General features: G+C 41.8%; 1 protein-coding gene across 1 annotated transcript in view; it reads left to right on the plus strand.

The window, feature by feature from the left end:
* slc6a14 (solute carrier family 6 member 14) overlaps positions 1–22,695 on the plus strand; it is a gene marked incomplete at its 3' end in the record, with an annotated part of 69,835 nt that overhangs the window by 41,140 nt on the left and 6,000 nt on the right. The window contains exons 5-11 of the mRNA XM_084315617.1: positions 4,712–4,823; positions 6,050–6,182; positions 10,681–10,821; positions 12,683–12,818; positions 19,661–19,753; positions 20,742–20,867; positions 21,573–21,691. Of these exons, the coding sequence (XP_084171743.1) occupies positions 4,712–4,823; positions 6,050–6,182; positions 10,681–10,821; positions 12,683–12,818; positions 19,661–19,753; positions 20,742–20,867; positions 21,573–21,691 (860 nt within the window). The remainder of the gene's footprint in view (positions 1–4,711; positions 4,824–6,049; positions 6,183–10,680; positions 10,822–12,682; positions 12,819–19,660; positions 19,754–20,741; positions 20,868–21,572; positions 21,692–22,695) is intronic.

The following is a 22,695-nucleotide window of genomic DNA, read 5'->3' on the forward strand; positions in this document are numbered from 1 at the left end:
ACCTTTAAACACTACAGTGGATGAGGCTCTTAAACGCTACAGTGGATGAGGCTCTTAAACACTACAGTGGATGAGGCTCTTAATTAAACGCTACAGTGGATGAGGCTCTTAATTAAACACTACATTGGATGAGGCTCTTAAATGCTACAGTGGATGAGGCTCTTAATTAAACGCTACAGTGGATGAAGCTCTTAAACACTACAGTGGATGAGGCTCTTAATTAAACACTACCAGTGGATGAGGCTCTTAATTAAACACTACAGTGGATGAGGCTCTTAATTAAACGCTACAGTGGATGAGGCTCTTAAACACTACAGTGGATGAGGCTCTTAATTAAATGCTACAGTGGATGAAGCTCTTAAACACTACAGTGGATGAGGCTCTTAATTAAACGCTACAGTGGATTAGGCTCTTAATTAAACACTACAGTGGATGAGGCTCTTAAACGCTACAGTGGATGAGGCTCTTAATTAAACGCTACAGTGGATGAAGCTCTTAAACACTACAGTGGATGAGGTTCTTAATTAAACACTACAGTTGATGAGGCTCTTAAACACTACAGTGGATGAGGCTCTTAATTAAACGCTACAGTGGATGAGGCTCTTAATTAAACACTACAGTGGATGAGGCTCTTAATTAAACACTACAGTGGATGAGGCTCTTAAACACTACAGTGGATGAGGCTCTTAATTAAACGCTACAGTGGATGAGGCTCTTAATTAAACACTACAGTGGATGAGGCTCTTAATTAAACACTACAGTGGATGAGGCTCTTAAACGCTACAGTGCATGAGGCTCTTAATTAAACGCTACAGTGGATGAGGCTCTTAATTAAACACTATAGTGGATGAGGCTATTAATTAAACACGACAGTGGATGAGGCTCTTAAACACTACAGTGGATGAGGCTCTTAATTAAACACTATAGTGGATGAGGCTCTTAATTAAACACTACAGTGGATGAGGCTCTTAAACACTACAGTGGATGAGGCTCTTAATTAAACACTACAGTGGATGAGGCTCTTAATTAAACACTACAGTGGATGAGGCTCTTAATTAAACACTACATTGGATGAGGCTCTTAATTAAACGCTACAGTGGATGAGGCTCTTAATTAAATGCTACAGTGGATGAGGCTCTTAAACACTACAGTGGATGAGGCTCTTAATTAAACGCTACAGTGGATGAGGCTCTTAATTAAATGCTACAGTGGATGAGGCTCTTAAACACTACAGTGGATGAGGCTCTTAAACGCTACAGTGGATGAGGCTCTTAATTAAACACTACAGTGGATGAGGCTCTTAATTAAACACTACAGTGGATGAGGTTCTTAAACGCTACAGTGGATGAGGCTCTTAAACACTACAGTGGATGAGGCTCTTAATTAAACACTACAGTGGATGAGGCTCTTAATTAAACACTACAGTGGATGAGGCTCTTAATTAAACGCTACAGTGGATGAGGCTCTTAAATGCTACAGTGGATGAGGCTCTTAATTAAACGCTACAGTGGATGAGGCTCTTAATTAAAGCTACAGTGGATGAGGCTCTTAAACACTACAGTGAATGAGGCTCTTAATTAAACACTACAGTGGATGAGGCTCTTAATTAAACACTATAGTGGATGAGGCTATTAATTAAACACGACAGTGGATGAGGCTCTTAAACACTACAGTGGATGAGGCTCTTAATTAAACACTATAGTGGATGAGGCTCTTAATTAAACACTACAGTGGATGAGGCTCTTAAACACTACAGTGGATGAGGCTCTTAATTAAACACTACAGTGGATGAGGCTCTTAATTAAACACTACAGTGGATGAGGCTCTTAATTAAACACTACATTGGATGAGGCTCTTAATTAAACGCTACAGTGGATGAGGCTCTTAATTAAATGCTACAGTGGATGAGGCTCTTAAACACTACAGTGGATGAGGCTCTTAATTAAACGCTACAGTGGATGAGGCTCTTAATTAAACGCTACAGTGGATGAGGCTCTTAATTAAATGCTACAGTGGATGAGGCTCTTAAACACTACAGTGGATGAGGCTCTTAAACACTACAGTGGATGAGGCTCTTAAACGCTACAGTGGATGAGGCTCTTAATTAAATACTACAGTGGATGAGGCTCTTAATTAAACACTACAGTGGATGAGGTTCTTAAACGCTACAGTGGATGAGGCTCTTAAACACTACAGTGGATGAGGCTCTTAATTAAACACTACAGTGGATGAGGCTCTTAATTAAACACTACAGTGGATGAGGCTCTTAATTAAACACTACAGTGAATGAGGCTATTAATTAAACACTACAGTGGATGAGGCTCTTAATTAAACACTACAGTGGATGAGGTTCTTAAACGCTACAGTGGATGAGTCTCTTAAACACTACTGTAGGGGAGAACGGGGGACGTTGTCACACTTTTTACTCTAGTGTGAATTGCTCATTATCAAAACATCTTTCAATAGTCATTCCTACATTAAATTGAAGCTTAAGATGTTGGCTTGAAATGTGTATCCCTCTCATTTTCCAACGTATTGTAACAAAGAGTTAATCACCTATCAAAGACACTCTGACACATTGTGACAACCAACCCCATCATGGGGATGGTTGTCACTTGTCACCATGTGTTTTAATGGGGAAAAATCTTAAAAATAAGACAAGAAGGCAGAACTAAATTTGAAAGTTTAATTGCATTGACAAGTTGACAAATACATAACTTAATGCATCTTAACATGAACATAAACAGGAACACATCTTTAGGCCATCCTATATATAAAAAAAATTAAATAAGAACACTCATTCACTTGTTACAGTGATAGTTTGATATATATTGATCAATATATTGTCCCAATATAGCAGTGCGGTCGCACAGGGCCTCGCGGGAAGGGGGACCTCGCACAAAACGTTATTTATGATTTTTTTTATAATTATTTTTTATTTATTTTATTTTTTTTTGCGAGGCCCCCCTTCCTGCGAGGCCCTTTTTCATCACAGACCTAAAATCTAGTTTTGCTTATATGCTTATATATTTCACATTAGACACGTTTGTAGAATGTGTCTGACTTGTTTCTGGCTCTGCGGCTCTGCAGCAGACATACTCACTATTGGAGCTCTGGGGCTCTGCAGCAGACATACTATTGGTTTCAACGAAGGGAGGGGTTACATCATGTGTACGCCGGCGTGCGTCAGCTGCGTTTGACTATTTCGCGCGTGCAGCTTTGGAGGTTATGCCAGCCAAGACGAAGAGGACAGTCATTCGGCAGATGGACTGAAGATGAAAGTTGTTGCATGTTAGACAGTTCAGTCAGGCTAGCCATGTCGGCTTAGCTAAAGGCAGGGACAGCTAGTTAGCTTTAGCTACGTTATAATATCGAGTGCTAACGTGTGGTTCAGTCGGGATAGCCATGCTGATGTCGGCTAGTAGCTAGCTTAGCTAAAGGCTAACTAGCGTTAGCTAACCTAGAGAGAGCGCGTGCAGCATTGTTATGCCACTGTGTACTCTCTGTTTAGGGCCAAATAGCATTTCAATTTGCTCTGGTTTTGGGTTGTTTCTTTCCAATGTGTCTCTCTCTCTCTCTCTCTCTGGCCTTGCTCTGGTGGAGGGTCAGGGGCATTGCCGGGTCTGTGCAGCGATAACACTGTATATTGACTGTAGAACGGGAGCTCTCTCTCGCTCTCTCTCTTGCTATATGTTGACTGTATCATGCCCAGCCTCGGGCAGCGCTATTATTTAAGAATATGTTGACTATATGAAAAACACACACTTAATGTCTAGGTGTTAGTCCTCATACAGTACACACTTAATGTCTAGGTGTTAGTCCTCATACAGTACACACTTAATGTCTAGGTGTTGAGGTCATACAGTACACACTTAATGTCTAGGTGTTGAGGTCATACAGTACACACTTAATGTCTAGGTGTTGAGGTCATACAGTACACACTTAATGTCTAGGTGTTGATGTCATACAGTACACACTTAATGTCTAGGTGTTAGTCATCATACAGTACACACTTAATGTCTAGGTGTTAGTCCTCATACAGTACACACTTAATGTCTAGGTGTTAGTCCTCATACAGTACACACTTAATGTCTAGGTGTTAGTCCTCATACAGTACACACTTAATGTCTAGGTGTTAGTCCGCATACAGTACACACTTAATGTCTAGGTGTTAGTCCTCATACAGTACACACTTAATGTCAAGGTGTTAGTCCTCATACAGTACACACTTAATGTCTAGGTGTTAGTCCTCATACAGTACACACTTAATGTCTAGGTGTTAGTCCTCATACAGTACACACTTAATGTCTAGGTGTTAGTCCTCATACAGTACACACTTAATGTCAAGGTGTTAGTCCTCATACAGTACACACTTAATGTCTAGGTGTTAGTCCTCATACAGTACACACTTAATGTATAGGTGTTAGTCATCATACAGTACACACTTAATGTCTAGGTGTTAGTCCTCATACAGTACACACTTAATGTCTAGGTATTAGTCCTCATACAGTACACACTTAATGTCTAGGTGTTAGTCATCATACAGTACACACTTAATGTCTAGGTGTTAGTCATCATACAGTACACACTTAAGTTCTAGGTGTTAGTCCTCATACAGTACACACTTAATGTCTCTGTGTTGATGTCATCATACAGTACACACTTACCTTCCAGACGTTGAGGTCTTTGTTAACTCATTACTCTTCTGCAGAGAGTTGCAACGTGACCGATCTGCCTGCAAGCAACTGGACTCAGGGGAACGTCACCTGTTCTCCATCCAACAGCAGCTTCGCAGTGCAGAGCTCCAGTGAACAGTACTGGGAGTAAGAATACTGAACATGCACGCATGCAAACACACACACACACACACACACACACACTATCCTTGTGACCCCCCCACACACGCACACATTATCCCTGTGACCCCACAGTGACCCCACAGTCATTCACCACCCCTGTCTTTCTGAAATGCATAGAACTACTAGGAATGTCTGACCATCAAGTGTGTCTGACTCTTACCACCAAACCTGCACGGACTACAACGTATAACGTATGACTTAGATCGTGCCAGTTAGGAATATCTTATTCAACTTTCTCTCTCTCTGTCTCTATATCTTCAGCTGTATATAGTGGCGGATGGCAAAATCTCACATACCTGCTGCAATGTGGGATGATGAATTGAATGCATCCCAAACTGGCGTGTCCTTTACTTACTGTCCTATACTACCATGCACCCCTCCTACTATACTAATATGTGTTATGTCTATGCACTAGTTTCAGCACTGTTTGATCATTGTTACTCAACTGAAAGAGTTGTACCCTTCCTGCTGACTTGTCGTACAGAACTTGTAAGTCGTTTTGGATAAAAGCGTCAACTAAATGACAAAATGTAAATGGTTCAGGTGGAATTCTATTAGGAAAATGCAATAAATTAGGTCTTGATATGAGAGGATTTCCCATGTGTACCAGTCCCCTTCAGCCCATAATAACATATATTGGGGCGGCTATGTGGCGCAGTGGGCAAGCCGCTCGCAACGAATGCTGGAGACTAGGCTCAAACAGGATTCCTCCTGTTCGAGCCCCGCTCTCCACATTGCTTTCAGTTTAGCTGGTCGTCCACAGTAATACACATTGGCCGCATTACGGGGAGGGAAACTGAAGGGTGGGGATCGGGCGTTGTGGACAGCGACTCCTACAGGTCGGTTGGTGCGCCTGCGCAGTAGAATCAAGAAGCGACGGGGGCGGGGCCCCTCCAAGCCCAGACCCCCGACGCTGAAAGATCGAGCCGCGCAGGTGAAAAGATGCGACGGCTGTTACCTCGAGTATCAGAGGGGACTTGTGCTATGTATGACTTAGTCCACATTGCAGCCGGCTTGTGGGAGGCAAGAAACAACGTTCAAAAGACAGGGGAGGGTTGAATTGGACGATATGAAAATTGGGATGGGAGAAAAATAGAAAATGGGAGAAAAAGTGGATACAAATAAAATAATAACATATATTATAAAATACATTATTTTATAACCTCTCTCTCTCTCCTCCCCCACCCCAGCCTTGTGGCCCTGCAGCGCTCCAGTGGTCTGGACGAGACTGGACCGATCGTCTGGCACCTGGCGCTCTGCCTGCTCTTGGCATGGATCCTTGTGGCCGCCGCCCTCTACAAAGGCATCAAGTCCTCTGGCAAAGTACGTCCACTCCACTCCTGTGTAGCTCCACGGGTCTAGAGATGCGCGTTGCTCTCGAGCACGGCACAAACACTGCCAGGGTTAGGGGGGTTTGATTGCCATTTCCCACTTGGACCACCTTGTGGTGGAAAGTAACCGAAGCTGAATAACTTACTCAGTCAAAAGAGACCTGGTTAATACAGTTTATTAACGCAGTCAATATATCAATACAGAAATAGTCAGAGTATGGCTGGATGACTCTCAACGAGGTGGTTAGCTAGGACACCCGGAAGACCCCCCACCAGATCTTGGAACATCTTTATACAAAACTGGAAAGAGTGGGGGTCAAAGGAATGTGACAAGATTACAAACATCACAAAACAAACTGGTCAGACTACTACTTGACCGTACTCCTAAAACCCACCTCACCCCTGCCTACTTTGACTACCTAGGATGGCTTAGAGTAGACGACGGAGTACAGCAACATGCAATGGGCCTGGTCTACAAGATACACTACACCACACAGGTACCCATGTACATGTTGAAATACTTCCCAAAGGTCAGTGAATACCACGCACACAACACCAGAGGGAGTTCCACAAGTCATGTGCAACCCACATTCGGCTCAAACAAGGGATTAAACACGTTTTGCAATTATGCCACAATAATGTGGAACGCCCTACCCACAGCCGTAAAAAAAATTTAATCCCTACCCACATTCAAAACCGCTCTTAACACATTGTGCGCCATAAAAGGTGTAAGTCGTTATTGCCCGCCATGTGTTGAACGCCAACAACGGCGTAATTTTTGGGATCAATATTTCATTTTTTCGCCATGGCATTCATAATTCATCCAGCCTCCCTCCGGACTGCAGCGGCACCCTGTCTGAGATTGCAACGCCTCAATACCGCCGCCTGGTGGATGGTCGGGCGAGTTACACTCACACCAAACCGGAAGTGGCGATCGGTGCATCGAGGAAATCCCTCCGGCAGTCATATCTTGTTATGTGGGTCCAGACAAACACTTGAGTGCATTTGGATCGCTTTCTAAATGCAATAATCGATATGATTTCGGCGTTTATTGCGCCATACAAACCGGAAATGGATCTAGGAGATCGACGTCAAATAATTGGAATCTTTTTCCTCCAGTCTCATCGGCGAACGGTAAGAGGACACTAACGTTATTTTCAGCCCGATTGTCCATTTCTTTGTTTGCAATCAGTCTGATCAATATATCAACCCATACTAAATAAAGCCGTTACTGACTATCAAGGAATTATAAACGACCCCCCCCCCCTTTCCTTCACGCATGATGAAGCATAATGTATACCGATCATATACATTAAACATTTTTAATATAGCGTGTATAGGAAAGAAACGCCAATCGCTAATCTATCATATGCGTCAGGGCTGTGTCTATTCTTATCCTAACTGATTTCTGCTTCCGCGTTCGCGTTCTGCGATCTGATTGGCCACTGATGTACGCTAGTTTTGCCCCCCCCCCCGGTATGACGCCAGGCGGGCGTAGAAATAATGCGTGGAGAGCGAGCCTCGCACACACGCACTTTGAAATGAATCATTCCAGCAAAGTAGGCTTCTATTATTCGAATTACTGTTTTAATGGGTATCACAGTAGTAAGTCCTACTGTAGAACATGACATATTAGCATGACATCTGATTTATTAATGCCAATACTAAAGATTAGGGACAAACGCAATTGGCACAAGTGTAAATCATGGATTAGTCACTCAGTTTTAACATCTCACTTAGCTCACCTCGTTAGTCTGCTGGCTGTGGATCCTATGGTCACAAGTTCAAATCAATCTTGGTTAAATTTTTTTTTCCCACTCTGGTTGGATGGTGTGTATGTATGTATGTAGCGTGCTGTATAATGACAATACATTTGAATCGAATCTCATTTTGAAATCGCTACCTGTTGAGTGGATCACCATGGTGCAATGCAATCACCTCCGAAGCTGTCTGCCACTGTCGTGTCCATACTTAGGCAGCGTAGCGATTTCAAAATGAGATTCTATTCAAATGTATTGTCATTATACAGCACAATACATACATACATACACACCATCCAACCAGAGTGGATAAATTAATTAAACGTAAAAAAAAAAAAAATTAACCAAGAGCAATTTGAACTTGTGACCATAGGATCCACAGCCAGCAGACTAACGAGGTGAGCTAAGTCAGATGTTAAAACTGAGTGACTAATCCATGATTTACACCTGTGCCAATTGCGTTTGTCCCTAATCTTTAGTATTGGCATTAATAAATCAGATGTCATGCTAATATGTCATGTTCTACAGTAGGACTTACTACTGTGATACCTATTAAATACCTATTGATACCATTGAATTGGATGATACGAAAAAAACAATATTTGTATATCCAGTGAAATTATTAGTTACCTGAAATTATTCCGTTTTTTGGACGGGGAAACCCTGCATATATCGTATCGGTTGATATCGGTATCGGAAATTAAGAGTTGGACAATATCGGAATATCGGTATCGGTAAAAAAGCCAATATCGAGCACCCCTAGTTGTTACATAGTGTCATTGTCATTGAGCATCCTGATCCGGCGTATTCAGACCACTATCAGTAGGGCACGTGCCCTACTGATGATCATCTGTGCCTCACTGATTACAATTTTTTTTTTTTTTTTTTTTTTTTTTTTTACAAATGTTTTTTATTTTCCCTTTTTTAACATGATCAAATGATCATTTAACATGATCAAATAATTATTATAATATTTTTTACTTTGCTTTGAAATATTATAGTGAAATATTTTGCACTGCATTTATCTAGTTGAAATCCTCCAACAGGCTCTTTTTTGTAAGTTGACTGGTTTGCACACCAATAATACAGTGCAATAATAGAATAGTAGAATAGATAGTAAAATTATGCAATAGAATGGCCAGAGTAAAATGGTGCTACAGTACAATCAACAGCGGGGTGTATTAGAAGGCTATGGTGAAGAGGTACGTTTTTAGCTTATTTCTGAAAATATTAAGAGATCTAGCTTCCCTAATGTCCATAGGTAGTGTGTTCCATAACTTTGGTGCATAGTTAGCAAAGGCTGCATCCCTGATTTTCTTTAGACTGTGGCTTGGAACCTTCTAGACCAGTAGTAGATGATCGCAATGTTTATACTTTGTATATAAGGAGGAGGACCTTGAAATCAATTCTAAATGTTACCAGAAGCCAGTGTAGGTTACTTACTTGTAACTTCGGGTTTGATCCAAGGAGTAAGTTGCCCCATATTGCTCTGTAACATTTCTCTTTTTGTTATAGGACCGACTAGTAGGATTTCAGTTTTGCCCTCATTTAATTTTAGGAAGTTGTTCGTCATCCATTTGTTTATTGCTAAGAGACGGGCGGAAATGGAGTTTATAGCTGTGTGATCATTTGGTTCAGCGGAGATGTACAATTGTGTGTCATCTGCGTAACTATGGAAACATACATTGTGCTTTCTAATGATGTCTCCTCAATGTTCAATGTTCAATGCAATGTTCAATGCAAGTAAAGCACTTTAAACTTTAAGTATGACTAAATGCTTTCTTGACTATATATATAGTAACTGTTCCAAAATGCATAGATTTCTATGTATTTTAGGAGTTTGGGTGGCTAGCTCTTTTTAATATAAATGTCAGATTGTTTTATTTATTTCATAGATTTCTATGCATTTCAGGAGTTTGGGGGGCTGGCTCCCCAAAATAATTAAATAACATAACCCTAACCTAACCCTAAAACCGAAATAAAGTAAAAAAAAAAATAGTTACAAAATCCACCCATTTTCGCCCACAAACCGGCCAAAACCGGCCACATTTTTTTCATAGATTTTGGTGCCCTTCTGTGCCCTACTAAAGTGCTGGGTCTAGATACGCCCCTGGGTGAGAGAGGTCAAAGAGAGAGGGGGGGAAGGGAGTTTTATCTCCCACAACCTGTACTGGGGGGAAATGAATGCAGTCATTGTCTTCTTGGACTAAAAAAAGCGCCATGGAAACCATTAATTCATTTCATATTAAACATCAAGTTTACAAAAGACCTGCAGCGTGACGTTACCTATACCGTCGTCGCTACAACTGGCTCGAAACCTCTCCTTATATACCTCACTGACCTCCTCCACCCCCACACTCAGTCACAGTCCCTGCAATCCTCGGACACTGGTCAGCTCTCCATTCCCCGAACCAGACTGCAGACCTTTGGGAGCAGAGCTTTCAGCGCAACGCCCCAACTCTGGACTCCTTAAAAAAAACTCAACTTACCTCTTCAACATGGCATTTGACCCCTAACTTCCTACATTGAATGTTGTGTGTCTGTCTACCATGTTTGTTATTGTTGTTTTTCGCCCTATGTAAAGTGAACTTGGGTTTTATGAAAGGCACTATACAAAACCAAGTTATTATTCTCTGCATGACAATTCTCCATGCAGGCCCCAGACTAGCCAAGCATATAATTCCATTCCAATAGCGTTCAACCTTGACCTCCTCTCTCTTGTCTCCCCAGGTGGTGTATTTCACAGCTACCTTCCCTTACGTGGTGCTGCTGATCCTGCTGATCCGCGGCGTGACATTAGAGGGCGCTAAAGACGGGATAGATTTCTATATCGGAAGTCAGTCCAATCTGACCAAACTGGCTGAATCAGAGGTCAGGGCCGTGTGCTGTTACCCTTTAAATTCACCTGCCCCCAAAAACTGTTGCATACTAGGGCCATTCTACCGAATTGGTTGAAAGTCAGGTTGGAAATATTTTGAATTTTTGTATGTTTTATTCCCAAAACAGAATATATATTGTACCATATCTAAAGTACATATATCTAGTGAGCGTACTGTACATTTTTATATTGTATTTTCAGAATATTTTTGAATGTTTTTCCTCTCCCAAAAATTGTCACTACCGAAACATAGTAATACACCCTAGTTGTGTAAGATTTGTGAGATTGTTTCCTTCCCTTCTCTAAAGAGTATTTTTTTAAAAAATCTTGAAGGTTTTCACAATTAAATCATTAAAAATGAAATGTTTACCAAATTTCAAAGTTCAATTGATACAATTAATCAAAATCTAAAAGCAATCTTTCTCTGTAAAATGCATAACACTGATCATATTGATTTCAGAGTTAATGATTGATGAAATTGAACGTACATTTAACCAATCAGTATCTATAACTCAATATACTTATTTTTTTTTACAAAACACCCAGTGTTTCGGTAGTGACTGCATAATACATAAAACATAATATTTAGTATAAAATGTATTGAAGAGAATATGTGTTCCATTCTTAAAGTTACACACTGATTTTCTGACTTTGGAACACATTTATTAAAAAAAATTGAGATTTAACTACTTATCATTCCATTTTGTCACTACCGAAATGATCACATCACTACGAAACTTTACCATATGTTTCGGTAGTGACTGTTTCGGTAGTGACAATTCTGGCTAACTTTGAGCATAACTAAAGAATGCTAGCAAGCACATGGCTAGTATACACATCTTTGAAGAGGTGTACACACATAAAAACATAATACTCTGCATGAAACCCCAAAATAGTTTACTTAATTGAAGAAAATATGTGTTCGGTGGTGACAATTATTATGGTTACACACCAATTTTCAGACTTTGGAACACATTTATTTCAAAAGTATGGGATTTAGCTACTTACAGCCATGAGGGACAGGGAGGCAGTGTCAATGCCTGGTCAAGAATGCAGGGGTGTGGCTAAAAACCAAGCTCAGCCAATGGACTAAAACTCCTGTGTTTCGGTAGTGACATGAAAACTAGGGACAAGGTTTTTTGAGTATAGTTTTTTAATTAAAAAATTAAACCCACAATTAATCTAAATCGTTCAACTTCTGTTTAAACTTAATCATGAAGATATTTGAAATTACACCATTGAACTAAATCTAAAAAAAAATGTAAGTGTTATTTACATACATTGAAATGTACATGTCAGGGTTTGGGACAGCTACTTCCCAATAGAAAGTACCCTATAAATGATGATTTTGTATATATTTAGCTCATCACAATATAATTTAATGCCTTGGGTTTAAATAGATCATAACATAATCTTAGTAAATATCTATGTCTGAATACTTAATTGTTTTGTTAAATAGTTTTTCTTGTTGTGGGACTGCACTTTGAACTAATTCGGTAGAATGCCCCACTAACTAGGGATGTTCGATATTGGCTTTTTTACCGATATCCGATATACTGATATTGTCCAACTCTTAATTTCCGATACCGATATCAACCGATACCGATATATGCAGGGTTTCCCCCCCAAAAACACAACATTATGCATACGTTTCACAATAAATAAAATAAGAATTTGTTCTTACTGTACTTGCTTGCCTGGGTAAATAAATGAAAAAAAAAATTAATACAAAAAATTTGAAAACTGATACCGATAATTTCCAATATTACATTTCAATTCCAATATCGGTAGGCCGATAATATTGGACATCCCTAATACTAACTATTGTGCTAAGTGTGTGTTTGTTTGTTTTAGGTTTGGCGAGAAGCGGCGACTCAGATCTTCTATTCTCTGTCCATCGCGTGGGGCGGAGTCACGGCCCTGGCCTCCTACAACAAGTTCCACAACAACGTGTTCAAAGACACGCTGATAGTTACCCTCACTAACTGCGGTAAGAATCCAGCAACAACCGATCACACGTCACATCTTCATATGAAAGTAGAGGAAGTGTGGATTTAGAATAACTGTAGGGATGGATAGTTCAAGTTTTGTTTTATTTTATTTGTCACATATAAGGTACATTGTACATTATAGTGAAATGATTGGTTCTGTATGACCCTCCTGAGATTGTGCTTCATACAGTAAAAGAATAAAGACCACACTATACAAAATATACAAAACTAAAATGTGCAAAAATTAGGTAGAAGAGGTAGTGCAAATATTTTAGTAATAGATAGATCAAATATAGTGTAGTGTTTAAAGTGAGTGTAGTGTTTAAAGTGAGTGTGTGCATGTTGTGTGCAATGAGTGTAGAATGGATGAGTTGGTGTTGCATAGAGTTTGCAGGTACAGTAGGATGTTAGATAGGATGTTACCATTAAACACGTGTTGTGTGATCATCACATAATTATCGGAGGAGACTTTAACCACGTCCAAAACATAGAATTGGATAGGTCCTCGGATAGACGAACTACCATCTCCAAAGCAGCGAACATCCTGAAATTTCATATGGAACAACTTGGCCTTATAGACCCTTGGAGAGCAAAATTTCCTACCGATAAACTTTTCTCCTTCTTCTCCCATATCCACCACACGTATTCGAGGATAGACTTCTTTTTGCTAGATGAAAAACTACTACATAATGTAGTCTCTACTAAGTACCATAGTATAGTCATTTCCGATCATGCCCCGACATCCGTTGAAATTAACTTCCCCCAGGGTAGAACACTCTCTAAATTTTGGAGATTCAATTCCCACTTATTATCTGAACCTGAATTTAGGGATTTTATCCATGCACAAATAAAAGTCTTCTTTGAGATAAACAACACACCTGAAGTTGGCAGTGACATGCTCTGGGAGGCCTTTAAGGCATATCTCCGCGGACAGGCCATCTCCTTTACCTCTCATTTTGGGAAGCAGGAACAATCCAAATGAACGGATATATCAGATGAGATTAAACGATTGGACATCCAGTATTCATCTAAACCAACTCCTGCTCTATACAAGAAACGACTCCAGCTCCAATCACAATATGATTTGCTCTCAACTAGTAAGATCGAGAGACTACTCTTGCACACCAAGCAAAGTTTTTTCGAACAGGGGGATAAGGCTGGAAAATTACTTGCGTACCAAGCACGAGTGGTGAGTGCCTCTAGACTGATTCCCAGGATAAAATCCCAATTAGGTGTCACTACAACAGACCCTACGGACATTTCTGAAATTTTCTCTGACTATTATTCCAAACTTTACACGTCGGAATCTTCACAGCAGGACTGGGATCGCCCAAACCCCCTTAAGTCTCTCAAGTACCCTCAAGCGAATATAGCGGAGGCTGAAGAGTTAGGCACGCCTATAACCATCTCTGAAGTGACTGAGGCAATCAAATCTTTACAAAGTGGTAAATCACCCGGGCCAGATGGCTATACTACAGAATTTTATAAAACGTACTCTGTGTTGGTTGCTCCTTTCCTACTGAGAGTATATAACGACTCCCTTCTAAAGGGCCAAATGCCACCCACGCTATCAGAGGCGTCATTATCCCTGCTGCTCAAAAAAGGTAAAGACCCTCTCCTTTGTAGCAGTTACAGACCAATCTCCCTCCTTAATGTGGATTGTAAAATATTGGCTAAGGTCCTTTCATGCCGTCTTCAGAAGGTGGTCCCGTTCCTGATAGACCCGGATCAGACGGGTTTCATCATGGACAGGCAATCCTTCTTTAACACCAGAAGGCTGCTAAATATCCTTTTCACAACCACGACTGGCGCACCAGAAATGGTACTCTCCCTAGACGCTGAGAAAGCGTTTGACAGAGTGGAATGGAGGTACCTGTTCCATACACTTGAGAAATTCGGTTTGGGACCGGGTTTTATTTCATGGATAAGACTCCTATACTCGTCCCCGGTGGCCTCGGTCAATGTGAATGGTACCAAGTCGGGCCAGTTTGTGCTCTATCGCGGTACTCGTCAAGGATGCCCGCTTTCTCCCTTGCTCTACGCGCTCGCCGCAGAACCCTTAGCCATTTGGCTTCGCAGTGAGGTTAGATTTGAGGGGATTGAGAGGTTCGGCCTGGTTCATAAACTCTCATTGTATGCCGACGATCTCCTACTTTATGTCTCCAATCCGTCATCGTCCATCCCTGTTATCCTTGATATTCTAGAACAACATAGGCAGCTCTCTGGATACAAACTCAATCTCCAGACAAGTGAATATTTACCGGTTAATGCGTCTGCGGAACGGCTTCCTCAATCGCTTTTCCCCTTTAAAAAGGCCACGGAAGGATTCACATATCTAGGGATTTTTATGGCCAAATCACAGACGGAGCTCTTCGCAAAGAATTTCCGTCCTCTGCTGGAGCGCTTTAGGCTAGATCTGACAAGATGGTCCTCTCTCCCCCTCTCGCTTCTGGGAAGGGTGAACCTGATAAAGATGGTGGTCCTACCCCGATTTCTATACGCTTTTCAGCATATACCGATATTTATTAATAAAGCCTTTTTCACTTCGATTGATCAACTTATAGGTTCATTCCTGTGGGGTAACAAAAGAGCACGTATTAAGAGGACGATTATGCAACTTCCCAAATCGGAAGGGGGTTTGGCTTTGCCTAATCTTCGCTATTACTACTGGGCATGTAATATAAACAAACTCCTTTACTGGAGGACCAGGAGGGAGGAAAAAGACCAACTCCAATGGGCTCGGATGGAAGTCTCCTCTTCAAAGTACTCACTCTGGTCTGTGGCAACATCCCAATTACCCATTTCGATCCCTATTAAACAGGTGGCTCAGAACCAAATTGTGACGGAAACTTTGAAAATCTGGAGTCAGTTTAGGAAACAATTTGGCCTACACGCTCCGTCAGGGCTAGCTCCAATCTCTCGTAATCACCTATTCTTACCATCCTGTTCTGATCCTGTATTCAGAAGCTGGGCAAACAAAGGTTTGCTAACCATTAATGACCTCTACTCCGGAGGTGTGTTCTCGTCGTTTGCAGAATTGTTGGAAAAATTTGGTCTCCCAAATTCCCACCTTTTCCGTTTTTTTCAGATCAGACATTTTGTTCAGAACCAATTCCCACAATTCCCTAGCCGTCCTCCAGACTCTAGGACTGACCCTCTCCTATCGCTCGGTACCGGGCGGAAAGGGCTCGTCTCAATTTTATATGATAAAATATTTTGGATGAACCCAACTTGCTTAGACTCCCTGAAAGCCAAATGGGACGAGGATCTGGGAATTATCATTACAGATGAACAATGGGATCATATACTAGACCTGGTACACACTTCCTCTATATGTGCAAGACACAGTTTGCTGCAGTGTAGGATACTGCATAGAGTTCACTACACCAATGCGAGGTTAGCAAAGATATACCCGGATAGAACGGATGCGTGTAATAGATGTAAACAATCTCCAAACGATTATATGCACATGTTTTGGACGTGCCCCAAACTCACAGAGTTTTGGACTACAATATTCAATACACTGAGTAGGGTCCTGGGAGTGGCGGTAGACCCAGATCCACTCACTGCCTTTTTCGGAATCCTGAATACCCCTACGATAATATCTAGGGCTGCAAAACGAGTTGTGGCGTTTACTACCCTCCTCGCTAGGAGACTTATTCTCTTTAAGTGGATACACCCTTCCCCACCTACTCACAACAGATGGATACATGAGATCAGGGCCGCCTCAGGGGGTGTGCGAGCAGTGCGGTCGCACAGGGCCTCGCGGGAAGGGGGGCCTCGCAAAAAAAAAAAAAAAAAAAAAAAAAAAATTGTGAGGCCCCCCTTCCCGCGAGGCCCTTTTTCATCACAGACCTAAAATCTAGTTTTGCTTATATGCTTATATATTTCACATTAGACACGTTTGTAGAATGTTCCTGGCTCTGCGGCTCTGCAGCAGACATACTCACTATTGGAGCTCTGGGGCTCTGCAGCAGACATACTATTGGTTTCAACGAAGGGAGGGGTTACATCATGTGTACGCCGGCGTGCGTCAGCTGTGTTTGATTATTTCGCGCGTGCAGCTTTGGAGGATATGCTTAGTTATGCCAGCCAAAACGAAGAGGACGGTCATTCGGCAGATGGACTGAAGATGAAAGTTGTTGCATGTTAGACAGTTCAGTCAGGCTAGCCATCCAGGCTAAAGGCAGGGACAGCTAGTTAGCTTTAGCTACGTTATAATATTGAGTGCTAACGTGTGGTTCAGTCGGGATAGCCATGATGATGTCGGCTAGTAGCTAGCTTAGCTAAAGGCTAACTAGCGTTAGCTAACCTAGAGAGAGCGCGTGCAGCATTGTTATGCCAAGATGAAGAGGACGGTCATTCGGCAGATGAACTTCGTCAACTCCACACGGTTGTCTCCATCCTCTTGGACGTTTGGTGAGTTTTTAATGCACTCTATTCTATTCCCGCCGTGGATATATCTCTCTCTCTCTCTCGGGAGCCAAACGGGCCGGCTAGCTGTTGTAGTAGCTAACGGTGTGTGGCCTGGTGTCAGCACCTGGTGCGAGGGAGGTGAGCTTGGTGTTTCATTATGAGAATATCTCCATGCTCAAGTCGGCTATAGTCCGCGAGGGACTTGTTGCCGGCACCGCTATGGTAAACACCACTCTGTAGTGGGACGTGTATTGCCTTCTTTTTCCCTTCTCTCTTCGGATGAGAAGAGAAAAACACAGCGGCTGTCTGAAGTGTTGGCCTGTATTGCTTTTCTCACGTTGTACAGTTTTTCAGTTGTAGCCGCATAGCTTGCTTCTGCGTTAGCTAGTGGTTAGCGATAGCCGGGTTGAGCTAACTGTTAGCCAGTTAGCTGTTTAGCTACGACGTTAGCTGCTCGTTTTCGCTCGGCTGGGAACGTTAGCTTGATGCTATCAGTTAGCCTAGAGTTAGCTGTTAGCTTGTGCTACGACCATTGACATTAGCCGTGAGAATAGCAGGCCCTGGCACTCTGACTACGACATCATCTTTGACAGAAGATGTAGTCGGGCCTGCACCATGACAAGGCTCCGGCCATAGCTTCTTTTTGTCCCGCCAGCGAGAGGCCTTTCGTCAACGTGGAGACCTGTGTTGCGGCCTTTCGCCCTGCGTTCCTTGGTGCAGGTAAGATGTCCATTGGACATTACCCCACTCTTCCTTCCTTCCCCTCCCGAATGTTTTGTTAATAACGATGTTTTTTTCCAGGCAAAACATTATGTTACTTCACAACATTTGGAGATATGACATGTGCTGTGTGTGAATTGTCTTGGTCATTTGTGTAGCTTGGGTAGCGTTGGCCAAAGCTGTGTGTGGCCTGGTGTCAGTACCTGGCTACTCTATTTGCAGTTAGCCTATTTAGCTGATGTCGGCCATTGGCTCCTTGCTACTTTGTTTTCTCTGGTATAGACCCTCTTCTCTTTGGATTTAAGTGTTGATCTTTGTCCTTTTGGATCTATGTATATTCATGTTGCCTTTGTGAAGTTATCTTTTCCTTCTGTTTTGTTCTTCCATTAAAAGTTGAATATCCTTTAGGGGCTCATCTTTGCTTATCTCTCTCATACATGCTCTCTCTCTAACACACACACACACACACAGACATGCTCTCTCTCTCTAACACACAAACACACATGCTCTCTCTCTCTCTCTTTCTAACACACACAGTCTGCCTATGGCGGCCTTTCTCGATGGCTAGGCTGTGCTCGCTGAGTCTGTACCTAGTCAAGGATCTTCAGTCACAGTGCTCAGGTATTCTGCCACTGTGTACTCTCTGTTTAGGGCCAAATAGCATTTCAATTTGCTCTGGTTTTGGGTTGTTTCTTTCCAATGTGTGTGTGTGTCTCTCTCTCTCTCTCTCTCTCTCTCTCTCTCTCTCTCTCTCTCTCTGGCCTTGCTCTGGTGGAGGGTCAGGGGCATTGCCGGGTCTGTGCAGCGATAACACTGTATATTGACTGTAGAACGTTTAAATCTCGCACAGGGCCTCGCATTTCTCCCAGGCGGCCCTGCATGAGATACTACATTGCGTTAAGCTTGAGCGAATCAGATTCTCCCTAAAGGGCTCCCTTGAAACATTCCAAGTGACCTGGCAACCATTTCTGCAACACATCGATACCCTGACTATCAATGAAGAGACTTAGAAAGGATAGAGCTTTACACCTCTAACTACACTTCCTTATTTTTTATCGTTATTTTATTCCTATTTTCTAATTCCCCCCCTCCCCCCCCCCCCCCCCCTCCCTGTCCTGGTATGTATGGGTGTGAATGAGACCCCCGGGGGCTGGGTGGGTAACTGGGGGAGGGAGAGGGGAACGGGAGACGCAGCTGCGGAAGGTCAGACTACTCAAGAATTACCACAATATTATGGGCAGGGGTGGGGAAAGGAGTGAAATAACCTCATTGATGACGTTCTTCCACAGCCACAGCCGTGCTGGAGAAGTTTTCTTTCTGTGTTTTTAGTTCTTTCTTTACTTCTTTGTATCAAAATATTTGTGCATGATACAGATAGGTCTGATTGATACTATTATTGTTTTTTTATTTTTTTATTTTTATTTTTTTTCAATAGCATCTATGCTGTATGTTTGGATGTTTTGCAGATGTGTCTTCAAAAACCTTGGTGTGGGGGGGGTGGGGTGGGTATGAGGGAGGGGAAGGGGAAATGAAAGGGGAAGAAAAGAAGAAAAGATGGAGAATGTATAATATTGACGAGTGTAAATGTATGTACGTACTACTTTTCCTGCAATAAAGAAATTAAACAAAAAAAAAAAACGTGTTGTGTTGTGGTATGGTATATCATAACTGATTCATTGTTTCTTGTTTGGTTATCTCCACCCAGGCACCAGCGTGTTTGCTGGTTTTGCCATCTTCTCCATCCTGGGTAACATGGCACATGTCTCTGGTAAACGTGTGAGCGAGGTGGCCCAGGAAGGTGAGACAGACTCAATATCAGCCAATACTGACATTCTGCCAAATTATAATGTAACCAAGTGGATTTGAACCTGGGACCATCTAGGATCCACAGGCGCCTGCACTAACCAGCTGAGCTAAAGGGTCAGAATCCACTCTGTCACATTGGTGACAGCGGTGGGATCTCACTGCCCTGTGAATCTGTATCCAACAATGGAGGTCAGTTCTCAGTCCCTTAAGTTAATGAATGAATGAAAACTTTATTTAACAGATTGCAGAATGGGTACAATACAGTACGGCTCAATACACACAATTGTTAAGGGGATGCAGACCAGAGAAAGACGTTTGTCTTGTTTACATCAGGGTCCCCCATTTTCAATTCATAGTGTTAAAGGAAAACTCCAACATTTTGGGAAATTCGCTTATTTGCCATCTACCCTGGAGTTGGACAAGAAGATACATACCTTTTTTCTTCTCTGTGCATGCAGTAGGAGTAGGAAGACGCGCACCGTTAGCCTAGCTTAGCGTCAGTCACTGGAAGTAGGTTCCTCCATTAGCCTAGTTCCCAACGTCTTCCTACTCCTACTGCATGCACAGAGAAGAACAATGTATCTTCTTGTCTAACTCCAGGGTAGATGGCAAATAAGCTAATTTCCCAAAATGTTGGAGTTTCCCTTTAACCCTGGGAATAGGTTCAAATCCACTCTTGTTACACTAATACCAAAATTCTACCAAATGCTAATGCCAAAATTCAAAAATTCCACCAAATGCTAATACCAAAATTCCACAAAATGCTAATACCAAAATTCCTCCAAAACCTAATCTCAAGTGTGTGTGTGTGTGTGTGTGTGTGTGTGTGTGTGTGTGTGTGTGTGTGTGTGTGTGTGTGTGTGTGTGTGTGTGTGTGTGTGTGTGTGTGTGTGTGTGTGTGTGTGTGTGTGTGTGTGTGTGTGTGTGTGTGTGTGTGTGTGTGTGTGTGTGTGTGTGTGTGTGTGTGTGTGTGTGTGTAGGGTTCGGGCTTGTGTTCATTGCGTACCCAGAGGCCCTGTCCAAGCTGCCCATCTCTCCTCTCTGGTCCGTTCTGTTCTTCTTCATGCTCCTCACTCTCGGGCTGGACTCCCAGTTTGCAGGAATAGGTGAGGTTTTTGTTTTGTTTTTCAAAATTGCTAATAAACGTACAAATTGTGAACAACAAGTCGACAGGTACATCTCTGGCAGCTAAAGGTCAATGGCGTTGTTCATCAGTGTCGAACTTGGGTGTATATTTTCATTGAGTCATTTAGCTGACTCTTTTATCCAAGCCACTTACAAACTTTGTGTTTGTTGTGTTATTGCAACAGGCACAGTTAACCACCTCTACCGTATGCACTTCATATGTTTGTTGTGTTATTGCAACAGGCACAGTTAACCACCTCTACCGTATGCACTTCATATGTTTGTTGTGTTATTGCAACAGGCACAGTAAACCACCTCTACCGTATGCATTTCATATGTTTATTGTGTTATTGCAACAGGCACAGTTAACCACCTCTACTGTATGCATTTCATATGTTTGTTGTGTTATTGCAACAGGTACAGTAAACCACCTCTACCGTATGCATTTCATATGTTTGTTGTGTTATTGCAACAGGCACAGTTAACCACCTCTACCGTATGCATTTCATATGTTTTAGTGGCATGACAGAGATTCTCTGACCTCAACATGGGGTCACTTGCCAATATAAATCCTGGTTTACAGATTACCCTGTGGTTCAATAACTTTCTAGTGTTTGTGTACAGAGTATAATATATTATGTTTCATAGGTTGAGTGACGTGTTGTAAACTCCTTCACTGTCCTCAGAGGTCATCTCCACCTGCCTGCAGGACAGCTTCCCTGAGCTCTTCAAATCCAAACGCTCGTTGATCTCCTTAGCAACCTGCGTTGTGCTCTTCCTGCTTGGTCTACCATGTGTCACGAGGGTAGGTCTGCTATGCTATGTTGTCATTTTACTGGTGTGTGTGTGCGTGCGTGCAGTGCACCTCTGTAACCTGTCTGTCATTTAAGAAAATATATTTTTTTAAGTTTACTTCAAAGCCCCTCTTAATTGCATGATATTTTATGATGAAACTGATTTTAATTGGATTTCTTTTATACAAACGATGTAACCAATAATAATAATAATAATAATAATAATAATAAACTTTATTTGTATAGAAACTGCAGCTCAAAGTGCTTCACAACAGAAAAAAGACGGGCATAAAATGAGCACATGAAGTGCAGACATATAAAATCACCGTTTTTCACATTAGGATCTAACATCCCAACAGGCCACCTAGTTTATGCTTTGATTCAGTTTTAAATAGACAATAATAAAAGGAGCAAGATAAAATAGACAGAGTAAAATAGTGCAACAGTGCAGTGCAATAAAATTGTAGAATAGAATGGATTAAAAAATATATATTTTTTACAGTGCAATAAAATAGTTCTGGATTACTGTTTCAACAGTTCAAAGCCGTCCCAAACCTTTGTTCGGTATCCATAGTTAAAAACATGACAGTCTTCTCTTCTGCCTGACACCACAATGCACATTTTAAGGCAAGCCATATCAGACAGTATTAAAGCTGACGGTCTCCCCTGCTCATGACAGTCTCCTGTTGCCTGACACCACAAATGCACATTTTAAGGCAAGCCGTATCAGACAGTAGTCTCCTGCTCATGACAGTCTCTTCTGCTCGATACACACACAGTTCAATACCCGACAGTTTTGAACCTGTAATAAACAATAGACGGAAAACTGTAGCCCAGTGCAATAAAAACCTGACTGTTTTGAACCTGTAATAAAAAGCAATAGACAGAGTAAAATAATACAGTGCAATAATAGAATAGTAGAATAGAATAGATAGTATAATTATGCAATAGAATGGACAGAGTAAAATAGTGCTACAGTACAGCGGAGTGTATTAGAAGGCTATGGTGAAGAGGT

This window comes from Notolepis coatsorum, assembly GCF_963971535.1.
Source record: "Notolepis coatsorum genome assembly, chromosome: 6".
NCBI classification, from domain to species: Eukaryota; Metazoa; Chordata; class Actinopteri; order Aulopiformes; family Paralepididae; genus Notolepis; species Notolepis coatsorum.